This window comes from Schistocerca serialis, chromosome 4, assembly GCF_023864345.2.
Source record: "Schistocerca serialis cubense isolate TAMUIC-IGC-003099 chromosome 4, iqSchSeri2.2, whole genome shotgun sequence".
NCBI classification, from domain to species: Eukaryota; Metazoa; Arthropoda; class Insecta; order Orthoptera; family Acrididae; genus Schistocerca; species Schistocerca serialis.
The window spans coordinates 35,184,605-35,209,661 of NC_064641.1; the positions used below are offsets into that span (position 1 = coordinate 35,184,605).

General features: G+C 42.5%; 1 protein-coding gene across 1 annotated transcript in view; it reads left to right on the plus strand.

The window, feature by feature from the left end:
- LOC126474207 (facilitated trehalose transporter Tret1-like) overlaps positions 1–25,057 on the plus strand; it is a 200,551-nt gene continuing 175,494 nt past the window's right edge. The window contains exon 1 of the mRNA XM_050101671.1: positions 1–13. Coding sequence (XP_049957628.1) covers positions 1–13 — 13 coding nt within the window. The remainder of the gene's footprint in view (positions 14–25,057) is intronic.

The following is a 25,057-nucleotide window of genomic DNA, read 5'->3' on the forward strand; positions in this document are numbered from 1 at the left end:
ATGGCCTTGAACAGTGAGTGCAGACGCCATCTACTGGAGCGTATCTGATTGTTCTATCCTGTACAAGCGGGAAATCAACTGATTATCTTGGCTTTTGAGATGAAGCAGGTACTGTTTTTCTCAGTTTTATTCACAGAGTTCTAGTTGTTGGGTGAGTACAGTGAGAGACACCTGTTAAGTGTTGCCAGCTACCGCTGCCACAGGCACTGCGAGCTCACACATTTCGTCATGCTGCGTGCGGGCCTTCGGAGACAGCTCCTAGCTATCGCTAGCGGTAAGAAAACACATTCTTTGATCATTTATATTACTAATGGTTTTGTATGCACGTCCTTATGGATTCAGCAAGCAGATATTCTCTTAACCCTAGGACGCCCAAGCCTTTTCTTCTAACTTGGATGCCTAAGGGGGGGGGGGGGGGGTTGTCAAGCCCACAGGTATTAAATATGTTTACTGACGAAAAATTACAACTTTCAAAATGGTTTATGTACTTTAACTAAGGCATCGGTTTATAAATGTAGTTAATTGTTATAAATATTGGACTGAGTGAATAAAAAATTGACATATTACAATACAAAATACAGATGTGTTCATATACAATAGACTACTCTGAGTCCTCAACTTCAAGTCAAGAGACATACTTCACAATTTTTCTGAATGTGTGTTACACACATGTTTATGGCACTGTCCACAATACTGTTTTGGTTTACTTAGATTGTTGTACTTCTGCTTCTTTGTTTTAGCTTTTCTTACACAAATACGGCACTGACCTTTCCCTGCAGGAGGTTGATGTGCTTCTGTTGTCACTTCTTTGATTTTCTTTTGTAGAATAGTCTCCATTGATTGAACGATTTGGTTAGATAACCCTCTTGAATTGGCACTTCTTTCTTCTACCTGCAATTTCACTAGTTCCATCCCAGCTTGCAGAAGATAAAGTTTCCGTTTGTTGTGTTTCTTTTCATTCCATCTTGGATGTTGCTGGATGAATATGGTGGTTGCATGGATAGCACAAATGTCGATGAGAGAGTAGAATACAGATAGAGGCCATATCTTTGTTCCCCTCTTACAGGTGTACATAAGCGCCATTTGATCAATGGTATCAATTCCACCTGTAGTGGAAGTAAAATATGCATTTATCTCTGTTGTATTCTTCTCTCCTACAACAGTGCATTGTTGACAACAACTTGGTTTCGTTTTTTCTGTGTAGGACACCAAAGTTACTGGAGGCCTACGTGTTGGGAACTGCACTAACTCACTGCAAGTTTACAAGATAAATAACAGCTGACTGACATCAACAATCACTTCCTCTGAAAGTAAACCGATTGTTGTGAATATCAAGAATGCCAACCAACAAGAAACTAACTTGCTTTGTAGTAGAGATGAGAAATACGAAATCCTACTAAGGGAAATTTTCTATAGCATGAAAGCCTAAGGGGGGGGGGGGGGGGGGGTTGTTCGACCCATAATAAGTTTATTTATTTTTCCTTTCAAATCAGGATTTTTCTGTAAGATATATTGACACTAACGTTTCACAAAACAACCAACAAACAATAACTCAAAGGGAATATGTAGTATGTAAGTTACTTGGGCAAAAGCAGGGGACATAAAAAAATTGTGGGTTGAACGAACCCCCCCCCCCCCCCTAGGCGTCCTAGGGTTAAATAACTTTTCCATAAAGTGGGAGAAAATCTCGTTAAATTGTCGGCAGCCTAACTTCTTGCCGAGCGTGCACTGTATTTTGATAACTGTGTCCTTCCCTGCATCAACCTGCAACGCTGGGGCCACATCTGATATATCTCTACCGCTCACCATTCTGTCCTTTCCTTCACGTGAGTAGGAGTTTCCTTTAACGCCCCAGCATCACCTGAACCCTAGGAAACAAATGTTGTGTACTACCCCTGTTTGAGAAGTGTATGAAGACTGGTGTCTTTCAATTTGTCAAATGTTTTCGTTTCTGTGGTAACCTGGAGCATTTTCTCACTGTTTATTTATTCGGGAATGCTTAACATCCATTGGTATTACGCTGCCTGGGATCTCATAACTTGTTTCATCAAATGCCCTCTATAATTTATGATACATTTTCTAATAAAGTTCACGATGGATGTAGAACATACGATGTCTTCCCATCTTCGACGTCATTGTCCGCCGAAAAGAAAATGGGTGTCTCAGCCATTGTGTTTAACTGTAACCATCCCACACGCCCTGGTTTCTGCACGCTATCAGCTACCACTACTCAGCAGATAAAATTTCTGTTCTGATGACTTTGGTACATCGAGCGGAAGCCGTTTGAGAAGCTGAAAGCCTGCTGAAAGAACTGAACCACTTGGGGAATGTTTTCAAAGGAAACATCTGCAACAATTAACAAATTTCGCAATCTAATTTACCGAAGACTCGTAAGCAGAAGCCCCCCCCTCTAGGAGAAGGAACGAAAAAAGCATGCCAAATTCAGAACACTGGCTAAGTTTCACGGAAGCTCGAAATTTAGTGCGGACGTCAATGCGCGATGCCTTTAATAGTTTACACAATGAAACATTGTTTCAAAATATGGTAGTAAACCCAAAGAGATTCTGGTCGTATGTAGAGTACTTCAGTGGCAAAAACAGTCAATACCGTCACTGCGCGATAGCGATGGAAATGATACCGATGATGGTGTCACTAAAGCGGAGTTACTAAATAGTTTTCCGTAATTTCTTCACGAAAGAAGACGAAGTAAATATTCCAGGATTCGAAACCAGAACAGTGACACAAAAGTAGATATCTTAGGTGTTGCAAAACAACTCAAACCACTTAAGAAAAGCAAGTCTTCAGGTCCAGATGGTATACCAATCAGGTTCCTTTGAGACTATGTAGACACACTGGCGCCTTTCTTAGCAATCATATGCAACGGCTCACTTGACGAAAGGTCTGTTCCTAAAGACTGGGAAGTAGCACAGGTCACACCAATATTCAAGGAAGGAAATAAGACTAACCCATTGGATTACCGACCCATACCACTGACCTCAATGTGCAGTACGATTTTGGAGCATATACTGTACTCGAACATTATTAGTCGCCTTGAAGAAAATGACTTATTGATACATAACGGATTGATAGATACACGGATTCAGAAAATATAGTTCTTGTGCAACACAGCTAGCTCTTTATTCCCATGAAGTAATGAGTGCTGTCGACAAAGGATGTCAGATCGATTCCATATTCCTAGACTTCCAGAAGGCTTTTGATACCGTTCCTCACAAGCGACTATTAATCAAATTGCGTGCATATGGAGTATCGTCTCAGTTGTGTGACTGGATTAGTGATTTCCTCTCAGAGAGGTCACTGTTCGTAGTGACAGAGGGTAAATCATCGAGTAGAACAGAAGTGATATCTGTCGTTCCGCAAGGTAGTGTCATAGGGATCCTGCTGTTCCTGATTTACATAAATTACCTAGGTGATAATCTGAGCAGTTCCCTTAGATTGTTTGCAGATGACGCTGTAATTTACCGTCTAGTAAAATCATCAGACGATCAGTTCCAATTACTAAATGATCTAGAGAGAATTTCTGTATGGTGCGAAAAGTGGCAATTGGCACTAAACAAAGAAAAGTGCGAGGTCATCCACATGGGTATTAAAAGAAATCCGATAAATTTTGGGTATACGATAAATCGCACAAATGTAAGGGCTGTCAATTCGACTAAATACCTAGGAATTAGAATTAAGAGCAACTTAAATTGGAAAGACCACATAGATAATATTGTGGGGAAGGAGAAAGAAAGACTGCGCTTTGTTGGCAGAACACTTAGAAGACGCGACAAACCCACTAAAGAGACAGCCTATATTACACTTGTCCGTCCTCTGCTGGAATATTGCTGCGAGGTGTGGGATCCTTACCAGGTAGGATTGATGGAGGACATCGAAAAAGTGCAAAGAAGGGCAGCTCCTTTCGTGTTATCGCGCAATAGGGGTGAGAGTGTCACTGATATGATACGCAAGTTGGGGTGACACTCACTAAAACAAAGGCGGTTTTCTTTGAGGCGAGATCTATCTACGAAATTTCGATCACTAACTTTCTCTTCCGAATGCGTAAATATTTTGTTGACATCCACCTACGTAGGGAGAAATGATCATCATAATAAAATAAGAGAAATCAGAGCTCGAACGGAAAGATTTAGGTGGTCCTTTTTCCCGCGCGCCATTCTAGAGTGGAATGGTACAGAAGTAGTATGAAAATGGTTCGATGAACCCTCTGCCAGGCACTTAAGTGTGAATTGCAGTGTAACGATGTAGATGAAGATGTAGATGTAGATACGAAGAAGCTTAAGTTTCTGCCGTTGTGTGGCTCAGAAACAATAATGATAAACAGGCACGAAATCGAATCAGTCTACAGGCCACCAACAAAAATTGGACAACTCATGAGGCCTGTGAAAGACGATGCAGACCTCAGAACACCAGGGACGTACAGAACCCCGACTGAGTGTGGACAGTTCTGTGTTGAACAGACTGTCCTCACTGTTGAACAGCGCCGTATAGTGCTTGAGAGGTGTTTCCAGCTACGGTTTCCTGTAAAATTGGACAAATGACAAATGGTTTACGGACTAGCATAATAAAAGAAGTGATCGAGATCAAAATTTCTGAAAACAATCTTAATAAACACGACAGTCTGTCGTTAAGCGCAGCCTTGAACGTGGTCACTGGCGGGCATGGCAGTCGCGTGACCAAAATATTACCTTAAATGTCACTTGTCTGGGTAACAGTGACGTCAGTGGCGGTAGAGCCGCTTTGTAAGGACAGTCAGCGGTTACCCATTAGCCTTGAGGTACGTGACGAAGGCTCGTGAGTTTCAAACCACTTGATACGACTAGAAGCTAGACAGAATAGATACGAGAACAGTCTGAAAAGCTTGTAAGGGTGTGGCAGGGTCCGTTGTGCATAGAAATTATTTTTAAGAAAAAAAATATATATATTTTGCGCCATTTCCGAGTTCATCAGCGCTGAAGTTAGCCAATCGTGCGTTGTGGGCGAAGTTCAAGACAAACGTGTTCTTCATTTCCAGAATGAGATTTTCACTCTGCAGCGGAGTGTGCGCTGATATGAAACTTCCTGGCAGATTAAAACTGTGTGCCGGACCGAGACTCGAACTGGGAACTTTGCCTTTCGCGGGCAAGTGCTCTACCAGCTGAGCACTTGCCCGCGAAAGGCAAAGGTCCCGAGTTCGAGTCTGGGTCCGGCAGACAGTTTTAATCTGCCAGGAGGTTTCATATTAACGTCTGTTTGTTTATTACAAAACATTTACCTTCTAGGTGAATGAGTGCTCCGTTGAAGATGTCGTCGTTGAATTCGATGGTGAGTTCAGGACGAGCTTGTCGGATTTGGTACAGTTACGTTGTGGTGTCACCGCCAGACACCACACTTGCTAGGTGGTAGCCTTTAAATCGGCTGCGGTCCGTTAGTATACGTCGGACCCGCGTGTCGCCACTATCAGTGATTGCAGACCGAGCGCCGCCACACGGCAGGTCTAGAGAGACTTCCTAGCACTCGCCACAGTTGTACAACCGACTTTGCTAGCGATGGTTCACTGACAAAATACGCTCTCATTTGCCGAGACGATAGTTAGCATAGCCTTCAGCTACGTCATTTGCTACGACCTAGCAAGGCGCCATTATCAGTCGCTATTTATATTGTAAATAATGTACAGACAAGAGCTACGTTCAACATTAATGGATTAAAGTTAAGTATTCCACCATCTGCGTCCGTTTTTCTAAGTTCTAATTTCCTTGTCCTGTTCCAGACCTCACGCCTGCGTGAGCTTAAACGCGTGCCTTTCGGCTTCCTCTAAACTTCGTGGGTTGGCTCTCCTGCCAAGCCACAACATACGTCATCACGCATACTCTCTTTGAAGGAGTCCCATAGCTATTCTGGTTCTATGGGTTACATGTTGCTAGAATTACGTGGAATAATTCTCTCATTCGTTCATCTGAGGCTGTTAGTGAGGCTCATTTTAATATTAATTCCCAGTGGTTGTTGTTTTCCAGTAGTCGCAAGCGTTGGCATGCTTCCCTGGAATTCTGGCTTAGGTAACCATCAGCAGTCTTGAGAGCTATGAAATTTGTTGGTCCCCGTACTTCGTGTAGCAATATCCGGATAAAGAAGCAGTCGGCGTTGTACGGATGTACGGCGTATACTCGGCCTAGGGTGCCAGTTTTCATGATTCCTAGATGATCTTCTAACAGAATTCCTTGTTTTCGTCATTGAAAGACTTTTCTTGTTGTGTTCCACGTATAATAGGTATGAACGTCGACATATAGTAATGTTTTCGTGAATGGATCGGTGTGGCACAGTTAATAGAAAACTGTTAATGTTGCGTTCTGAAAAGGTTCAGTTTTTCTGACATGATCTTTTGTGAAGTAAACTCCCTGTCCATTCTTCAAATGTACTGCTAGATGTAGAATAGTTGCCGTGCGTTCTTATAAGGGAAAAGCGAAAATCCGCCACGCTGCTTCGTTAATGTCGATGCATCTTCCCATTTGGTTCATGAGGATTTCGTCGTTTCTGTTTTGTTGTTCACTGTCTTTGACTATTTGAAATAGTGCCATGTCACTGCCTTTGTTCATATATTTGTAGACATATTTGATGGATTTCATTGAAGCGAGTGCTTCGAACATTTCGGAGAGTAATCTTTTATATGGTACTACTCATTGATTATCTACACTATGTGATCAAAAGTATCTATACACCCGCACAAACATACGTTTTTCATATTAGATGCATTGTGCTTCCACTTACTGCAAGGTACTCCATATCAACGCCCTCAGCAGTCAGTACACATCGCGACAGAGCAGAATGGGACGCTCCGCGGAACTCACGGACTTCGAACGTGGTCATCTGACTGGATGTCTGTACGCGAGATTTCCACACTCCTAAACATCCCTAGGTACTCTGTTTCCGATTTGATAGTGAAGTGGAAACGTGAAGTGGAAAAGCGTACAGGCCGACCTCCTCTGTTGACTGACAGAGACCGCTGACAGTTGAAGAGGGTCATAATGTGTAATAGGCAGACATCTATCCAGAGCATAACACAGGAATTCCAAACTGCATCAGAATCCACGGCAAGTACAATGACATGTGGCAGACGAGAAAATTTTGATTTCATGGTCGAGCGGCTGCTCATAAGCCACACATCACGCCGGTAAATGCCAAGCGACGCCTCGCTTGGTGTAAGGAGCGTAAACATTGGACGACTGAACAGTGGGAAAACGTTCTGTGGAATGACGAATCACGGTACACAATGCGGCGATCCGATGGCAGGGTGTGGGCATGGCGAATGCCCGGTGAACGTCATCTGCTAGCGTGTGTAGTGCCAACAGTAAAATTCGGAGGCGGTGGTGTTATGGCGTGGTCGTGTTTTTCATGGAGGGGGCTTGCGCCCTTAATTGTTTTGCATGGCACTATCACAGTACAGGCCTACATCGATGTTTTAAGCACCTTCTTGCTTCCCACCGTTGAAGAGCAATTCGGGGATGGAGACTGCATCTTTCAACACGATCGATCACCTGTTCATTCAAATGGTTCAAATGGCTCTGAGCACTATGGGACTTAACTGCTGAGGTCATCAGTCCCCTAGAACTTAGAACTACTTAAACCTAACCAACCTAAGGACATCACACACATCCATGCCCGAGGCAGGATTCGAACCTGCGACCGTAGCGGTCGCGCGCTTCCAGACTGAGGCGCCTAGAACCGCTCGGCCACTCCGGCCGGCCACCTGTTCATAATACTCGGCCTGTGGCGGTGTGGTCACACAACAATAACATCCCTGTAATCGACTGGCCTGCACAGAGTCCTAACCTGAATCCTATAGAACACCTTTGGGATGTTTTGGAACGCCGACTTCGTGCCAGGCCTCACCGACCGACTTCGATCCATCTTCTCAGTGCAGCACTCCTTGAAGAATGGGCTGCCATTCCGTAAGAAACCTTCCAGCACCTGACTGAACGTATACCTGTGAGAGTGGAAGCTGTCATCAAGGCTAAGGTTGGGCCAACACCATACTGAATTCCAGAATTACCGATGGAGAGCGCCACGAACTTTTAAGTCTTTTTCAGCCAGGTGTCCGGATACATTTGATCACATAGTGTATTTCCGCATCGTTTTCGTATTTTCGCTGTGAAGCCACCGTTTTTGGGTGATCGTCTTCTGTATTTGAAACAGCTATCAACCCTGGTTTGTGTGTTGTCCAGATATAGTTTTGGGTACTTTATTGTTCATTTTCCATCACTCATACTTAGAAATTGGGGTTTAATGGCCAGCATGGTCCGCCAATCAAGTTTATCACTACAATGTCGTACAGTTCCGGATCTTCTTGTGGATTTGGAAATTCAGCTCGGATGATTTTGTCGATATCCGTGGGATGAGTTCAGCCGTGTAGCCATATGAGATTGTGTGAGTGACGCACTCCTCGTTTTTACCAGTGGTTTGTGTACATCCAGCATCGAATGGTTCCATAGATGTGGTACTTTGTGATGCTTCAATAAATCTTGTGCGGTCCTCTCCACTCGTCGCTTATAGAGTGCCTAAAGGATGCTGCTTTCTCGGGTAGCTTTGCTTTCTCGGGTAGCTATACAACTATTCAGACAAAGCATTTTAATAGCGTTATTACAAATAAGCAGATTGACACTACTTAATTTTGAATTTACAACAGTGTCGCAAGCGATGGGCGACATGCAAGCAATCTAAGTCCTTTGCTGTACACAAGGTGCACGTAAGCAATTGATATGGATCACATGTCAGTGCTGTCGTAGTACTCGCCGCTAGGCCGAGTCTTGTGCTCATACTGTGCTAGGATTATAATCCTTGCTAGTACGAGATGCATTCAAGTTCTAAGGCCTCCAATTTTTTTTCTAATTAACTTCTCACCCGAAATCGATGAAACTGGCGTTACTTCTCGACGTAATCGCCCTGCAGACGTACACATTTTTCACAACGCTGACGCCATGATTCCATGGCAGCGGCGAAGGCTTCTTTAGGAGTCTGTTTTGACCACTGGAAAATCGCTGAGGCAATAGCAGCACGGCTGGTGAACGTGCGGCCACGGAGAGTGTCTTTCATTGTTGGAAAAAGCCAAAAGTCGCTAGGAGCCAGGTCAGGTGAGTAGGGAGCATGAGGAATCATTTCAAAGTTGTTATCACGAAGAAACTGTTGCGTAACGTTAGCTCGATGTGCGGGTTCGTTGTCTTGGTGAAACAGCACAAGCGCAGCCCTTCCCGGACGTTTTTGTTGCAGTGCAGGAAGGAATTTGTTCTTCAAAACATTTTTGTAGGATGCACCTGTTACCGTAGTGCCCTTTGGAACGCAATGGGTAAGGATTACGCCCTCGCTGTCCCAGAACATGGACACCATCATTTTTTCAGCACTGGCAGTTACCCGAAATTTTTTTGGTGGCGGTGTATCTGTGTGCTTCCATTGAGCTGACTGGCGCTTTGTTTCTGGATTGAAAAATGGCATCCACATCTCATCCATTGTCACAACCGACGAAAAGAAAGTCCCATTCATGCTGTCGTTGTGCGTCAACATTGCTTGGCAACATGCCACACGGGCAGCCATGTGGTCATCCATCAGCATTCGTGGCACCCACCTGGATGACACTTTTCGCATTTTCAGCATGTCATGCAGGATTGTGTGCACAGAACCCACAGAAATGCCAACTCTGGAGGCGATCTGTTCAACAGTCATTCAGTGATCCCCCAAAACAATTCTCTCCACTTTCTCGATCATGTCATCAGACTGGCTTGTGCGAGCCCGAGATTGTTTCGGTTTGTTGTCACATGATGTTCTGCCTTCATTAAACTGTCGTACCCACGAACGCACTTTCGACACATCCATAACTCCATCACCACACGTCTCCTTCAACTGTCGATGAATTTCAATTGGTTTCACACCACGCAAATTCAGAAAACGAATGATTGCACCCTGTTCATGTAAGGAAAACGTCGCCATTTTAAGTATTTAAAACAGTTCTCATTCTCGCCGCTGGCGGTAGAATTCCATCTGCCGTACGGTGCTGCCATCTCTGGGACGTATTGACAATGAACGCGGCCTCATTTGAAAACAATGTGCATGTTTCTATCTCTTTCCAGTCCAGAGAAAAAAAGTCGGAGGCCTTAGAACTTGAATGCACCTCGTACTATGCAAATAGTGCGTGGCCGAGGCTGGCAGGAGCGGCGTTTATATTCTCTTTAGCTAGAGGGCACTCCTGTCGTGGTACGGTCCTTGTCAGCGGCCTACTGGCTGACGTCGTCTCACAGCCTTCTTCGCTCTTGCGTTCTTCACCTTTGCTTATCGTTATAGCGGAACAAATGTCATTTGTTTTTGTCGGAAAACTCTGGCTGTTACGTCGTGTGAAAGCATTGGGGCTTGTCAATATTTTAGTTGTTCTTTGATCTTAGGCCATTGTATGTGCATTAATGAGGAGGTCAGGTCGTCCATATTTTCTTATGTAGGTCATGGCATCCTGAGTGTATTTGTGAATGTGTCTCTGACTTCCTTTGTATGATGAGTGTAACATTACCATTGTTCTAATGTCGTAAATGTTTCCATCATTTACGATTGCATCTCTAAGATAGATGTATTCTTCTGTGCATAGTTTCTTCTGATTCAGTCTTATGTAGAGCATCAGTTCCACTTCTGTTTTTGCATACAGACCTACCACGAATTGTTGGAGTAAACGAGGAGTATTCAGAATGTGATTAAATGTTTCATAGTCTCTGATCGCTAAGCGGTAAGCATAGAAATCCTTTGAGGTGACAATCATTTCTTTAACGCCTGTTTCAGGTTGGATTTGTTTCACATTACAAAGATATCCATCCTCTCCGGGCAGAAATATTAATGGATACTGGAGGGCATCATATGAATGATGTGTCTCTGCAATGCGTTGTAGTCCTGCTCTTCTTCGTTGCACAATTATGTCACGGCTTGTATTTTCATTATCCACAATTTCGATGGCAATCTCGTCTATCTGAGGTGCATTAAATCTACGTTCGTGTTCTCCAGGTGGTATTTTATTGGCTCGAATTGAATTATAACTCTATAGCATCAGAAATCATTGGGTCTAGTGCTGTTTCGAATAAGTGAATCAGATGACTGATCATCTGTACCTCTTGGATACTGATATTTGTCCATCGTAGATCAGTTTCTGTTTCTTCGTTTCCGATGGAATATACATGCAGAAATTTATGGTCTTCGTTGGGAATGGTAGTAATGATCCTGCGTTTTGATAGATTTGTGCTTGGACAAAAAAAAAATTGATTTCAACTCTGTTAGTGTTGATCGAAGTGATACCGACAGAAGTCATTTGGAAGCAAGCGCTGTACGCTTTTATATTTTGAAGACAGTCTCTTGATTCTGGAGTTTCCCTGTCATACAATATCAAAATTCCTGCAGATATGCTTCTATTGGTGATAATCGAATTTTTCAGTTCGTGCAACAGAATCGTGGAGTTTCTCTGCTGAACCTTTCGCTTTGCAAAATTGGCGGGTGCTATCCATTTGTTCGATTATAAAGTTTTTGTGTTTGTTATATTCTTTCGTCAGGTTATATTGGAATGCTTCATTTGTTAGCTTGTATTGATAATTGTCCTCGTCCACGCTTCTCGTAGGGTGATATTTTCATGATTGGATTGAGTTCGCAGTGTTTTATTACAAGATTATGTCGCAATTCTTGAGTCTTCAGTCAGCTCATTTCGTTGTTTTTCGGTTTCTCTATTTCTCACGATGATCACTATTGTTCATTGGGAGCTTAAACGTGCTACACGCTCTTCATCTGTTTCGTTTTTCGCTATACTTTCTTTTCGGCTTTTGGCTTCAGAACTGGCAAGACTTCGTCCTCTTTTACGTTTGGGCAGTATCTAAAATATAAATAACATCAACTTTTTAATAACAAATACGCTAAGTACACTTTACATACTTTTAACATTTTATTTTTCACTAGTAACGAACAATTTTCAGTGGACAGAGCGACATTCCACACTGCAAGGCAATCAATGGCAGATGTGCGAGAATTCTTTGGAAGTATAGAGTAGTGGCAGCGTCACTCCACTTTTGATATCAAATTGATATGCAAATTAAATAGATTGATAATTTACTCACCCCTCTCCTCTAGCCACCCCCTCCCCCATAAATGTCCACCCCCGCCAGATGATGCCATGTGTTTTTCTCAGATTGCAGATGGGCCCCAGCCCCCTTTCCCCTCCCCCACTCCACCTACCCTATTGGGTAACTTCGAATTTTGGCAGAAATTTCGAATTTTGGTGGGAATTTCGAATTTTGGAGGGAATTTCTTTGTATCAGGGCTGTGCTGACATCCCACCCCACCCACCACGCGGGAATGGGCGAGAAAGTAAACTTGGCAGTGTCCTTTCCAGGTCTCGAACCCTGGTCCTCCTGGGTGGAAAGGCCAAGTGCAACCCCTTAAGGGGGGTAGCACGTAAAACGGGCCGACTTGGAGCAGGAGAGTCACCACAGGACATTTTAATTTCTACTGTCTATACTTTTACAAATAAATTCATAAAACTTTGTCACCATGACCAGGAAGGGTTGAGGACTCACACTCATCGCAGTGGAAGTTCAAAAACGTAGCAAAATACCTTTTTTTACATGTGAAATTTCATCATTTTTTCACTTAATATTGGCTGCATTTGTTACTATAGGTACACTTCTCTTCCTAAGTAAGAGAGATTCTACGATAAATTTTTCATAGCATTCAAACAGTAGTTACAGGTGTATGAAACTCTAGAATTTTCCAAATCTATTAAAAAACTGTGGAAAAAACTTGAGATAATTAACTGTAAAACTTGAGTTTTTTTCAAAACATGAAGTTTAAAATGTAACAGATCATTCATTTTTTCATAAATTAAATAACTTCTAGAGTTTCGTACACCTGTAACTATGGTTTGTATGCTGTGCAAAAGTCATCGAAGAACCTCTTACTTAGGAAGAAAACTGTACCTATAGCAACAAATGCAGCCAGTAGTAAGTGAAAAAATGATGAAATTTCACATATAAAAAAAAGTGTTTTGTTACGTTTTTGAGCTTCCACTGCTATGAGTATGAATCCTGAATCCTTCCTGGTCACGCTGTTAAAGTTTTATGAATTCATTTGTAAAAGTATAGACAGTGGAAATTAAAATGTCCTGTGGTGCCTCTCTTGCTCCAAGTCGGCCCGTTTGACGTCTTACCCCCCTTAACACAACTCTACCACCAGAGGCGCTTGGAATTAATGGAACTCGAATCCTAATTCTACTGGATGGAAAGCCCAAGTGCACTCCCCAACATATGGAAACTGTCCAGATGCAGGAGAGGAAGATTAAATTAGTGCACTTTATTTATTTTTTCGGGAAACTGACGCAACGATTGGTCCTAATTACGTAATCTCGATTTACACCGCTTCCAGGGTTTGTATCATAATTTGCATGCACCCACTCATTACCAAAATGACGGTTCCTATTGAATCTATTGCTCCAGTTATTTCCACGGTTAGGCCATTCGTTATTACTATTCCCATTTTGTCGATCATGGCCCCGTGATCGATTTCGGTCGCGTCCTCTCGATCTTTCTTGCTTGCGTCTGGAGTCTTGCGCTTCCGCACCACGGGGCTCGCCCGCAAAATTAGACGCATACGCATCGGAGTCGTCTTCTAGATTAGATTAGATTTACTTTCATTCCAATTGATCCATAGTGAGGAGGTCCTCCAGGATGTAGAACATGTCAGATAAACAACAATACATGACAAATATTTACAACTCAAACAAATAAGCTAATGCACCATTTCACAGGTACCAAGTGGCATGGTCGTCATTTGTTAATGAACGCTATATCAAAGAATCATTTTACAAATACTAATGCACTGCATTTAAAATAAAAAAGTTTTTATTTATTTATAAGGTAATAAAAGTGTAATACAACTACCAAATACTTATTTACTATGAACAAATTACTGCACTGAACTGGTGCAGAGGTTAGATTGTACTTAAACACACACACACACACGCGCGCACACACACATACACCTATTTACAATGAACACATTACTGCACTGAAATTGTGCAGAAGTTATATTGATACACGAATCAGTTGGTTCTACTGAGAAATTCTTCAATGGAGTAGAAGGAGGTGGCCACCAATAAATCCTTTAGGCTTCTCTTAAACTGAATTTCTTTGGTTGTTAAGCTTTTTATGGCTGCTGCCAAGTTATTGAAAATGTGTGTTCCTGAATAATGCACACCTTTTTGTACAAGACTAAGTGACTTTAAATCCTAGTGAATATTATTCTTATTTCTAGTATTGATTCCATGAATTGAGCTGTTGGTTTGAAAAAGTGATGTATTTTTAATGACAAATTTCATTAAGGAATAAATATATTGGGAAGCAGTAGTTAGTATCCCTATAGTTCCCTAAACTGGCTTCTGCAGGATGTTCTTCAGTTCACACCACTTATAACTCTTACTGCACGTTTTTGTGCCCGGAAAACTTTAGCTTGGCTTGATGAATTGCCCCAAAAAATAATCCCATATGACATTATGGAATGATAGTAAGCATAGTATGCCAGCTTTTTCATTTTTATATCCCCTATGTCTGACACAATTTGCATTGCAAATAGAGATTTGTTAAGACGCTTCAGCAGTTCTGTGGTGTGCTCGTCCCAGTTGAATTTATTATCAAGCTGTAATCCCAAGAATTTAACACTGTCCACTTCTTCTATCTGTTTGTCATCGTATGTTAGGCATATACTCGCGGGACACCCCTTACAAGTTCTGAACTGCATGTAGTGTGTTTTTTCAAAGTTTAGTGACAAAGAATTGGCTAGGAACCAGTGATTAATGTCCCTAAATATTTTATTAGCTGTCCTTTCTAAGACAACACTTGATTTGCTATTTATTGGAATGTTTGTATCATCGGCAAACAAAACGAACTTGGCTTCTGGTAATGTTACTGATGAAAGGTCATTGATATACACAGGAAAAAGTAATGGCCCTAAAATGGAACCTTTTGGGACTCCACATGTAATTAGTTCCCAGTTGGATGATGCCTGATAGCTTGATACATGTCTCTTTCCTAAAATGGCTCTGAGCAGTTTGGGACTTAGGTCTCTTTCCTAATAACACCCTTTGTTTCCTCCCAGATATATAAGAGTTGAACCATTTTGCAGCCTTTCCTGTTACACTATAATATTCTAATTTACTTACAAGGATATTGTGATTTACACAGTCAAATGTCTTTGACAGATCACAAAATATACCAGTTGCCTACAGTTTTTTATCTAATGAATTAAGTACATTTTCGCTGTATGTGTAGATAGCCTTCTCAATATCAGAACTCTTTAGAAATCCGAACTGTGACTTTGACAGTATGTTATTTGAGATAAGATGGTTATTAAGCCGATTGTACATTACTTTTTCTAAAATTTTTGAGAGTGCTGGCAAAAGTGAAATTTGACGGTAATTTTATGCTATTTCTTTATCTCCCTTCTTAAACAGTGGCTTAACTTCAGCATATTTCAACCATTCAGGAAATATTCCACTGATAAATGACTGGTTACACAGATACCTTAATATGTTGCTTAACTCAGAATCACATTCTTTAATTAACTTTAGTGATATTTCATCATACCCACTAGATGTTTTTGATTTTAAAGATTTTATGGATACTATTTCTGCTGGAGTAGTGAGGGTTAAATTCATTTTATGGAAGTTACTTGAAATGTCTGGTGTGAGGTATTCCATAGTAGCATCTACAGAACCTGACAACCCCATCTTGTCAGTAACAGTTATAAAATGTTTGTTAAAAAGTTCTGCAACACTATACACGTCCGTCACCAATGTATCATTTACTCTTAATGCTATTTGTCTCTCTTCGTGTCTGGTTCTACTGGTCTCCTCCTTCACTATATCCCATATAGTCTTTATTTTGTTATCTGATATGACTATCTTTTCCTTGTAATATATTTGCTTTGATGTTCGTATTACAGTCTTTAATATTTTGCAGTATTTCTTGTAATGTGCTATAGCATCAACATCGGAACTGTTTCGGATTGACAGATACAGTTTTCTTTTTGTTTTACAAGATACCGCTATTCCTTGAGTAATCCATGGCTTCTTTGTAGACTTTAACCTTGGTGAGTTTTGGGGGAAAACAGTGTTCGAATAAGGTAAGCACTTTATTAGCAAAAGTTCTTGCAGTATTCCTTTGAAAGCTTCCACATCAGCTTTGCACCTTTCAGCAAGGAAGATGTGGCGCATATGTGCCGGAAGTTTCGTTAGACAAATCCGGATCAGCTCTGCTGGTCCGAATGGGTCATACAAGTATTGATTTGCCTGTACAATGTGATTGATTAGAGAAGACGCGCTCGTGAAATCTGAGTTTCTCACGGAGGGTATCAAATAATCTTATGCTTTACCCTGCCCTATGTAGCTTCCGACCAGTAGGCCAAAAGAAAAGCTTGTTTAAACTCACACACCGTGCCACTACTGCGCGCTACGGTTCTCATTAGCGCGGCATGTTCCCCCACTGGGAAACTACACATTAACTCACTTTTATGAGTGCTGGGCGACGTTGGAGGCAGCGCAAACTCAAACTGATCTATCCAAGCGACGGAGTGGATTCCATCACTTGCGTTTTTAAATACGACGAACTTTCTCAGTGAAAGAAAGTGCTTGAAATCGACTTCCTGCCTTTCTCTTCGCGGAGATCGATCGCATGAATTCCTTGTTCGGCCCCATGTATTTCCGACGGCATCGTTATCGCTAGAGTCCCATCCGTCCTCATGCCCAGAGTCACTCTCCGCACTTCCGTGTGCTTTATTTCGTCCGGCCACCCCTCGACCATGTTCTATACGTGTTTCGAGGTCCCCCACACGTTCAACCAGATCACGGGTTACCCCCGCTTTCTGTCGATTGATTAGGTATTGTTGTTGTGGTCTTCAGTCCTGAGACTGGTTTGATGCAGCTCTCCATGCTACTCTATCCTGTGCAAGCTTCTTCATCTCCCAGTACCTATTGCAACCTACATCCTTCTGAATCTGCTTAGTGTACTCATCTCTTGGTCTCCCTCTACGATTTTTACCCTCCACGCTGCCCTCCAATGCTAAATTTGTGATCCCTTGATGCCTCCATTCCGTTCAACTGCTCCTCCAAGTCCTTTGCTGTATTGTCCGTGCTGAAACTTCAGCAAAGATCGCACCTCTTCTGTATTCTCACTAATACCTGCCCCCGAACTGTTGTCTACCATTACGACGACCTTCGCAAGCTCATTTCTCAGGTCTTTGGTTTCAGAAGCATTTTCTTGTTTGCTTCGATCCAGCTCTTGTTGGAGACCACTAATCCCTGCTGTTCAGTCTCCGGACACCGCGCGCTCGCTACCTGCACCTTGGACAATAGCTCTGCGCGGTCCCGTTCGGACTGAGTTTCCAAAGCCTGCAATTTCTCGGTCATTATGCGTGCCTGTTGTTCGGCCACCTTGTTAAGTCTTGACTGTTCGTTTTCAACATGGCCGAGACGCTGCTCCACAACACTAACAGCTTTCCCTATTTCTGTAGCTATTTCTTCTCGTAATTTGGTCTGAAATTCTTTCAGGTTGTTTACTACGTTATTCTCTAGTTTCTCGAATCGCTTTTCTGTCGGCTACAGTCGCTTCTGTGTCTGCTCACCACACTCTATCACAGCATCAAACCGCTTTACTGTTGCTTCCAAACGCTTTTCAGTTTCCTTTGTACATTTATGTATCTCGTCGATTATACTTAATTGCCCCATCATACTTTGCAAGAGCGCGCCCATGTCTACCAGCGCACTGTTAAGCTGGCTAATGGTGGGTTCATTACTCTTATCGTGTGTCCTTCATTTATTACGTTCCCTATCAGGATCCTCCGTGTCCTGTAATTTCTGACTATCCGGATCCGCACGATTTTATACTTCTTCAGTTTGCTCAACTGAGTTCAGCATCACGTTTCCTATGTGTTCTAAAGGTTCATTATTTACACTCAGCCCGATAGTATTGTCGTCCTGATTATCGCTACTGTTGTTTTTCGCACGGCTGCGCGTATCCATAATTTTAAAATTAAAAAATCCACACAATAAAAGAATAATTTCGGCGTCCACTGACCATGACAACACACGATTATTTTACTGTGCAAGAACACAATTTAAAATGCGGCCTGTACTCAATTTTGTCACACGCAAAAAACCAATAACATATCAAAGCGTCACACAAATTAAAAAAAAAACAACATATACATAAATACAATAGACAACAAACAACGCTGTTCACAACGTCTAGACAAACTCTTTCTCTCAAGCAACACAGAAGTTTCCAGAATGAGATTTTCACTCTGCAGCGGAGTGTGCGCTGATATGAAACTTCCTGGCAGATTAAAACTGTGTGCCGGACCGAGACTCGAACTCGTGACCTTTGCCTTTCGCGGGCAAGTGCCCTACCAAGGCAAAGGTCCCGAGTTAGATTCTCGGTGCGGCACACAGTTTTAATCTGCCAGGAAGTTTCAACACAGAAGTTGTTTGAGCGCTGTGAAAAAATTTGCACATAATTAACACATGTAACTTGTATATCAGAATTTCGCCGGTCTAACGCATCCTAGGGCAGGGTTGGCCATATGTGAAGTATGTATGTAGAACTGTAAACGGATCCTAGCCAAGGCTCGACATACATTATGTACCAAGAATAATGGAGATGTAACCCTTGTGCGCAATTTCTGGTTAAGCCACCTTACAAGTATAATTAGAAATTTAAAAATTACAGGGTCGCCACCAGCCCAAGCCCTTCCTAAGAATTAAGAAAAGACCGAAATGGAAATTAGCAGTTTAATTTAATTATAAGAATGCGTTTTTTATCAAAGAAACTAACGAGATGAATAGCATTGTATGTCGTACATCAATGAGCTTGTTTAGTTACATGTGAATTCCTTAATTTTGAGACAGTATGCCGTTCACTTTGATTTTTCCTCCCATTTTTGTTCATCAACAGCAAGCAGATTAACTTTTAAAAAATCAGGGAATAGAATAATAATTTGAAAAGTAGCATCAATGAGAGAGATAAAGGACGCAGAATTTGGCTTTTACGTAGCACATTTATTTCATGACTGAATTTGATGCACATCCTATGAATACACACGAGTGAAGCCTGAATAAAAAAATTTAACTAAATAATTCGCCAAAAAATGTAGAATAGCGCAATTTAAAAAAAGGAAAAAACACACAAAAGGGAAGTGGAACACAATAATTCAATCATTCCATCTACATACCCACGACAGAAATAGTTCAGAGAGATACCTCTCACCATTATGCTCATGCACTAGCTTGGGAAGAGGTTTATCCGATTCGCAAGGTTTGTATGGTAGATATACGACATGGAATTCGCCCCTGCCGCTTACGAACGACCGAACTTCAGCGCGTGGTAAACTTGATTACCAGTTAACTGTTCAGAAAATAGACATTAAACCAAGCACAAACGTAAGAACTTTTAATGATACAATACCAGAATGATTTTGCCGTCAAGAAATAAAATTAACTCGGCACTGCAGAAACAACCCACCCACCCAACTGTTTCAACTTATGTGGTCCGCTCAGAACAAACCATTACAAACATTTCCTCTATGCGCACGAAAATCTGATACTTTACTGAAATTATAACACACGAAACAATTAAACTGGTAATATGAAAACCTATTGCAGTGCAGTAGTAGACCAGAAGAATCATCGGTGTTACCATACACGAGGTACGAGACGAACACAAAGAGACAGTAGCACCTTCCACGAAAACATAAAAACTGAGAATAATAAAAATCACGTTCGCTCGAAAACACTATTATTCTCACGTTCACCCGAAGTTATACTGACTAGCTTTTCCTAAACGCCGGCCGAAGTGGCCGAGCGGCTCTAGGCGCTACAGTCTGGAACCGCGCAACCGCTACGGTCGCAGGTTCGAATCCTGCCTCGGGCATTGATGTGTATGATGTCCTTAGGTTAGTTAGGTTTAATTAGTTCTACGTTCTAGGGGACTGATGACCTTAGAAGTTAAGTCCCATAGTGCTCAGAGCCATTTGAACCATTTTTCCCCCTAAACATATTCACTGCTAGAAATTCCACACCATGATGGCCGAAAGCAACAAAGCAACTTCCGCACTTTTAATTTCAACCACCATCATCGCCGATTTTTTTTTTACAAAATAATTATGCCACATTCCGAAAACACATAACTACACAAGCTTCACGTAAGCTGAAGTACTTAAATATTACATGGGTTTAACATGAGGAAGTTCTACATCGACCTACTCCCTATCAGCAGAAACCTTCTCTAGGAGCTACGAACTGTACTCACCAACCGCTAGCTGCAGTGTCCTTTCTCCACAAAGCTTCGCCGGCCGAAGTGGCCGAGCGGTTCTAGGCGCTACAGTCTGGAACCGCGCGACCGCTATGGTCGACTTTCCTATTTTCGGGGAAAGAGTACATTTATTATCGTTGCGATAGTGTTTTCCTTTTTTAATTGTTGCTTTATTATACGTTTACATCTACATCTACATGGTTACTCTGCAATTCACACTTAAGTGCCTGGCAGAGGGTTCATCGAACCATTTTCATACTACTTCTTTGCCATTCCACTCTCGAATGGCGCGTGGGAAAAAGGAACACCTAAATCTTTCCGTTCGATCTCTGATTTCTCTTATTTTATAATGATGATCATTTCTCCCTACGTAGATGGGTGTAAACAAAATATTTTCGCATTCGGAAGAGAAAGTTGGTAATTGAAATTTCGTAAATAGATCTCGCCGCAAAGAAAACCGCCTTTGTTTCAGTGACTGCAACCCCAACTCGCGTATCATATCAGTGACACTCTCACCCCTATTGCGCGATAACACGAAACGAGCTGCCCTTCTTTGCACTTTTTCGATGTCCTCCATCAATCCTACCTGGTAAGGATCCCATACCGCACAGCAATATTCCAGCAGAGGACGGACAAGCGTAATGTAGGCTGTCTCTTTAGTGGGTTTGTCGCATCTTCTAAGTGTTCTGCCAACAATGCGCAGTCTTTGTTTCGCCTTCCCCACAACATTATATAAATGGTCTTTCCAATTCAAGTTGCTCGTAATTGTAATTCCTAGGTATTTAGTCGTATTGACAGCCCTTACATTTGTGCAATTTATCGTATACCCAAAATTTATCGGATTTCTTTTAGTACCCTTGTGGATGACCTCGCACTTCTCTTTGTTTAGTGCCATTTGCCACTTTTCGCACCATTCAGAAATTCTCTCTAGATCATTTTGTAATTGGAATTGATCGTCTGATGATTTTACTAGACGGTAAATTAGAGCGTCATCTGCAAAAAATCTAAGGGGGCTGCTCAGATTATCACCTAGATCATTTATATAAATCAGGAACAGCAGAGGGCCTATGACACTACCTTGCGGAACGCCAGATATCACTTCTGTTCTACTCGATGATTTACCGTCTATCACTACGAACTATGACCTCTCTGAGAGGAAACCACGAATCCAGTCACACGACTGAGACGATACTCCATACGCACGCAATTTGATTAATACTCGCTTGTGAGGAACGGTATCAAAAGCCTTCTGGAAATCTAGGAATATGGAATAGATCTGAGATCCCTTGTCGACAGCACTCATTACTTCATGGGAATAAATTGCTAGTTGTGTTGCACAAGAACGGTATTTTCTGAATCCGTGTTGCTTATGTATCAATAAGTCAATTTCTTCAAGGTGATTCATAATGTTCGAGCACAGTATACGCTTCATAATCCTACATCAAATTGAGGTCAGTGATATGGGTCTGTAATTCAGTGGGTTAGTCTTATTTCCTTCCTTGAATATTGGTGTGACCTGTGCTACTTTCCAGTCTGTAGGAACAGACCTTTCGTCAAGCAAGCAGTTGTATATGATTGCTAAGAAAGGCGCTATTGTGTCTGCATACTCTTAGAAAAACCTGGTTGGTATCCCATCTGAACCGGAAAACTTGCCTTTCTTATGTGATTTGAGTATTTCGCAACACCTAAGATATCTACTTTTATGTCACTCATGCTAACAGCTGTTCTGGTTTCGAATTCTGGATTATTTACTTCGTCTCCTTTCGTGAAGGAATTACGGAAAACTGTATTTAGTAACTCCGCTTAGTGGCACCATCATCGGTAGCATTTCCATCACTATCGCGCAGTGACGGTATTGACTGTTTTCTGTCACTAGTGTACTTTACATACGACCAGAATCTCCTTGGGTTTTCTACCATGTTTTGATACAGTACTCCATTGTGGAAATTGTTAAAAGCATCTCGCATTGACGTCGCACTAACTTGCGAACTTCCGTGAAACTTAGCCAGCCTTGGGACTTTGCGTTCTTCTGAATTTCCCATGATTTCTTCGTTGATTCTGCAACAGTGTTCTGGCATAGGAGTCCCGTTGTTGTTAAATAGTCCTATGCTCGCGACAGCATGGTGGGAATTCTGTAAGAGGTCATGGCTGGTCCCTTAGATAAACAATTCCCACTCATTTATCACAGTTTTGTTCTGAAGGATGCTAGTTTCATGCTTTGTACGAGGAGCATTCAAGTTCTAAGGCCTCCGATTTTTTTTCTAATTAACTACTCACCCGAAATCGATGAAACTGGCGTTACTTCTCGACGTAATCGCCCTGCAGACGTACACATTTTCCACAACGCTGACGCCATGATTCCATGGCAGCGGCGAAGGCTTCTTTAGGCGTCTGTTTTGACCACTGGAAAATCGCTGAGGCAATAGCAGCACGGCTGGTGAATGTGCGGCCACGGAGAGTGTCTTTCATTGTTTGAAAAAGCCAAAAGTCACTAGGAGCCAGGTCAGGTGAGTAGGGAGCATGAGGAGTCACTTCAAAGTTGTCATCACGAAGAAACTGTTGCGTAACGTTAGCTCGATGTGCGGGTTCGTTGTCTTGGTGAAACAGCACACGCGCAGCCCTTCCCGGACGTTTTTGTTGCAGTGCAGGAAGGAATTTGTTCTTCAAAACGTTTTCGTAGGATGCACCTGTTACCGTAGTGCCCTTTGGAACGCAATGGGTAAGGATTACGCCCTCGCTGTCCCAGAACATGGACACCATCATTTTTTCAGCACTGGCGGTTACCCGAAATTTTTTTGGTGGCGGTGAATCTGTGTGCTTCCATTGAGCTGACTGGCGCTTTGTTTCTGCATTGAAAAATGGCATCCTCGTCTCATCCATTGTCACAACCGACGAAAAGAAAGTCCCATTCGTGCTGTTGTTGCGCGTCAACATAGCTCGGCAACATGCCACATGGGCAGCCATGTGGTCGTCCGTCAGCATTCGTGGCACCCACCTGGATGACACTTTCCGCATTTTCAGGTCGTCATGCAGGACTGTGTGCACAGAACCCACAGAAATGCCAACTCTGGAGGCGATCTGTTCAACAGTCATTCGGCGATCCCCCAAAACAATTCTCTCCACTTTCTCGATCATGTCGTCAGACCGGCTTGTGTGAGCCTGAGGTTGTTTCGGTTTGTTGTCACACGATGTTCTGCCTTCATTAAACTGTCGCAGCCACTAACGCACTTTCGACTCATCCATAACTCCATCACCATATGTCTCCTTCAACTGTCGATGAATTTCAGTTGGTTTCACACCACTCAAATTCAGAAAACGAATGATTGCACGCTGTTCAAGTAAGGAAAACGTCGCCATTTTAAGTATTTAAAACAGTTCTCATTCTCGCCGCTGGCGGTAAAATTCCATCTGCCATACGGTGCTGCCATCTCTGGGACGTATTGACAATGACCGCGGCCTCATTTTAAAACAATGCGCATGTTTCTATCTCTTTCCAGTCCGGAGAAAAAAAATCGGAGGCCTTAGAACTTGAATGCACCTCGTACTGAAGGCGCTGTGGTGTGAAGACGCACTCGCAGAGGGGAATTCCATTTCTACAAGCAGCCGACTTTTGAAAAAGTCGTCTGGGGCCTTCTCTGGGGGATGGAGTGTGGCAGGGGGGAGCTGGAGGCGAGAGGGGAGGTGAGAGGGCCTCGGTTCTCGTCAGTCTGTGATTGTACATCGAGGAGAACGCTTGCACAACTACAGCCCCTTTTGCAGTCTTTTAGGGCGACAGTTTACTCCAGTACATGTGCTGCATTATGACCCATTCATTACGAGTGCCCGTTTTTCTTTTCATGACATTTTCGAAGTGTAACTAGAACTGTTCCAAAGCCTTGTACACAAACAAAAATTACGCGAAGCGAAATGTAGTGTGAGGAGGGCTATGCGAGAGGCGTTCAATGAATTCGACAGTAAAGTTCTGTGTACTGACTTGGCAGAAAATCCTGAGAAATTTTGGTCTTACGTCAAAGCGGTAGGTGGTTCAAAACAAAATGTCCAGACACTCTGTGACCAAAATGGTACTGAAACAGAGGATGACAGACTAAAGGCCGAAATACTAAATGTCTTTTTCCAAAGCTGTTTCACAGAGGAAGACTGCACTGTAGTTCCTTCTCTAAATTGTCGCACAGATGACAAAATGGTAGATATCGAAATACACGACAGAGGGATAGAGAAACAATTAAATTCGCTCAAAAGTGAAAAGGCCGCTGGACCTGATGGGATACCAGTTCGATTTTACACAGAGTACGCGAAGGAACTTGCCCCTCTTCTTGCAGCGGTGTACCGTAGGTCTCTAGAAGAGCGTAGCGTTCCAAAGGATTGGAAAAGGGCACAGGTCTTCCCCGTTTTCAAGAAGGGACGTCGAACAGATGTGCAGAACTATAGACTTATATCTCTAACGTCGATCAGTTGTAGAATTTTGGAACACGTATTATGTTCGAGTATAATGACTTTTCTGGAGACTAGAAATCTACTCTGTAGGAATCAGCATGGGTTTCGAAAAAGACGGTCGTGTGAAACCCAGCTCGCGCTATTCGTCCACGAGACTCAGAGGGCCATAGACACGGGTTCCCAGGTAGATGCCGTGTTTCTTGACTTCCGCAAGGCGTTCGATACAGTTCCCCACCGTCGTTTAATGAACAAAGTAAGAGCATATGGAC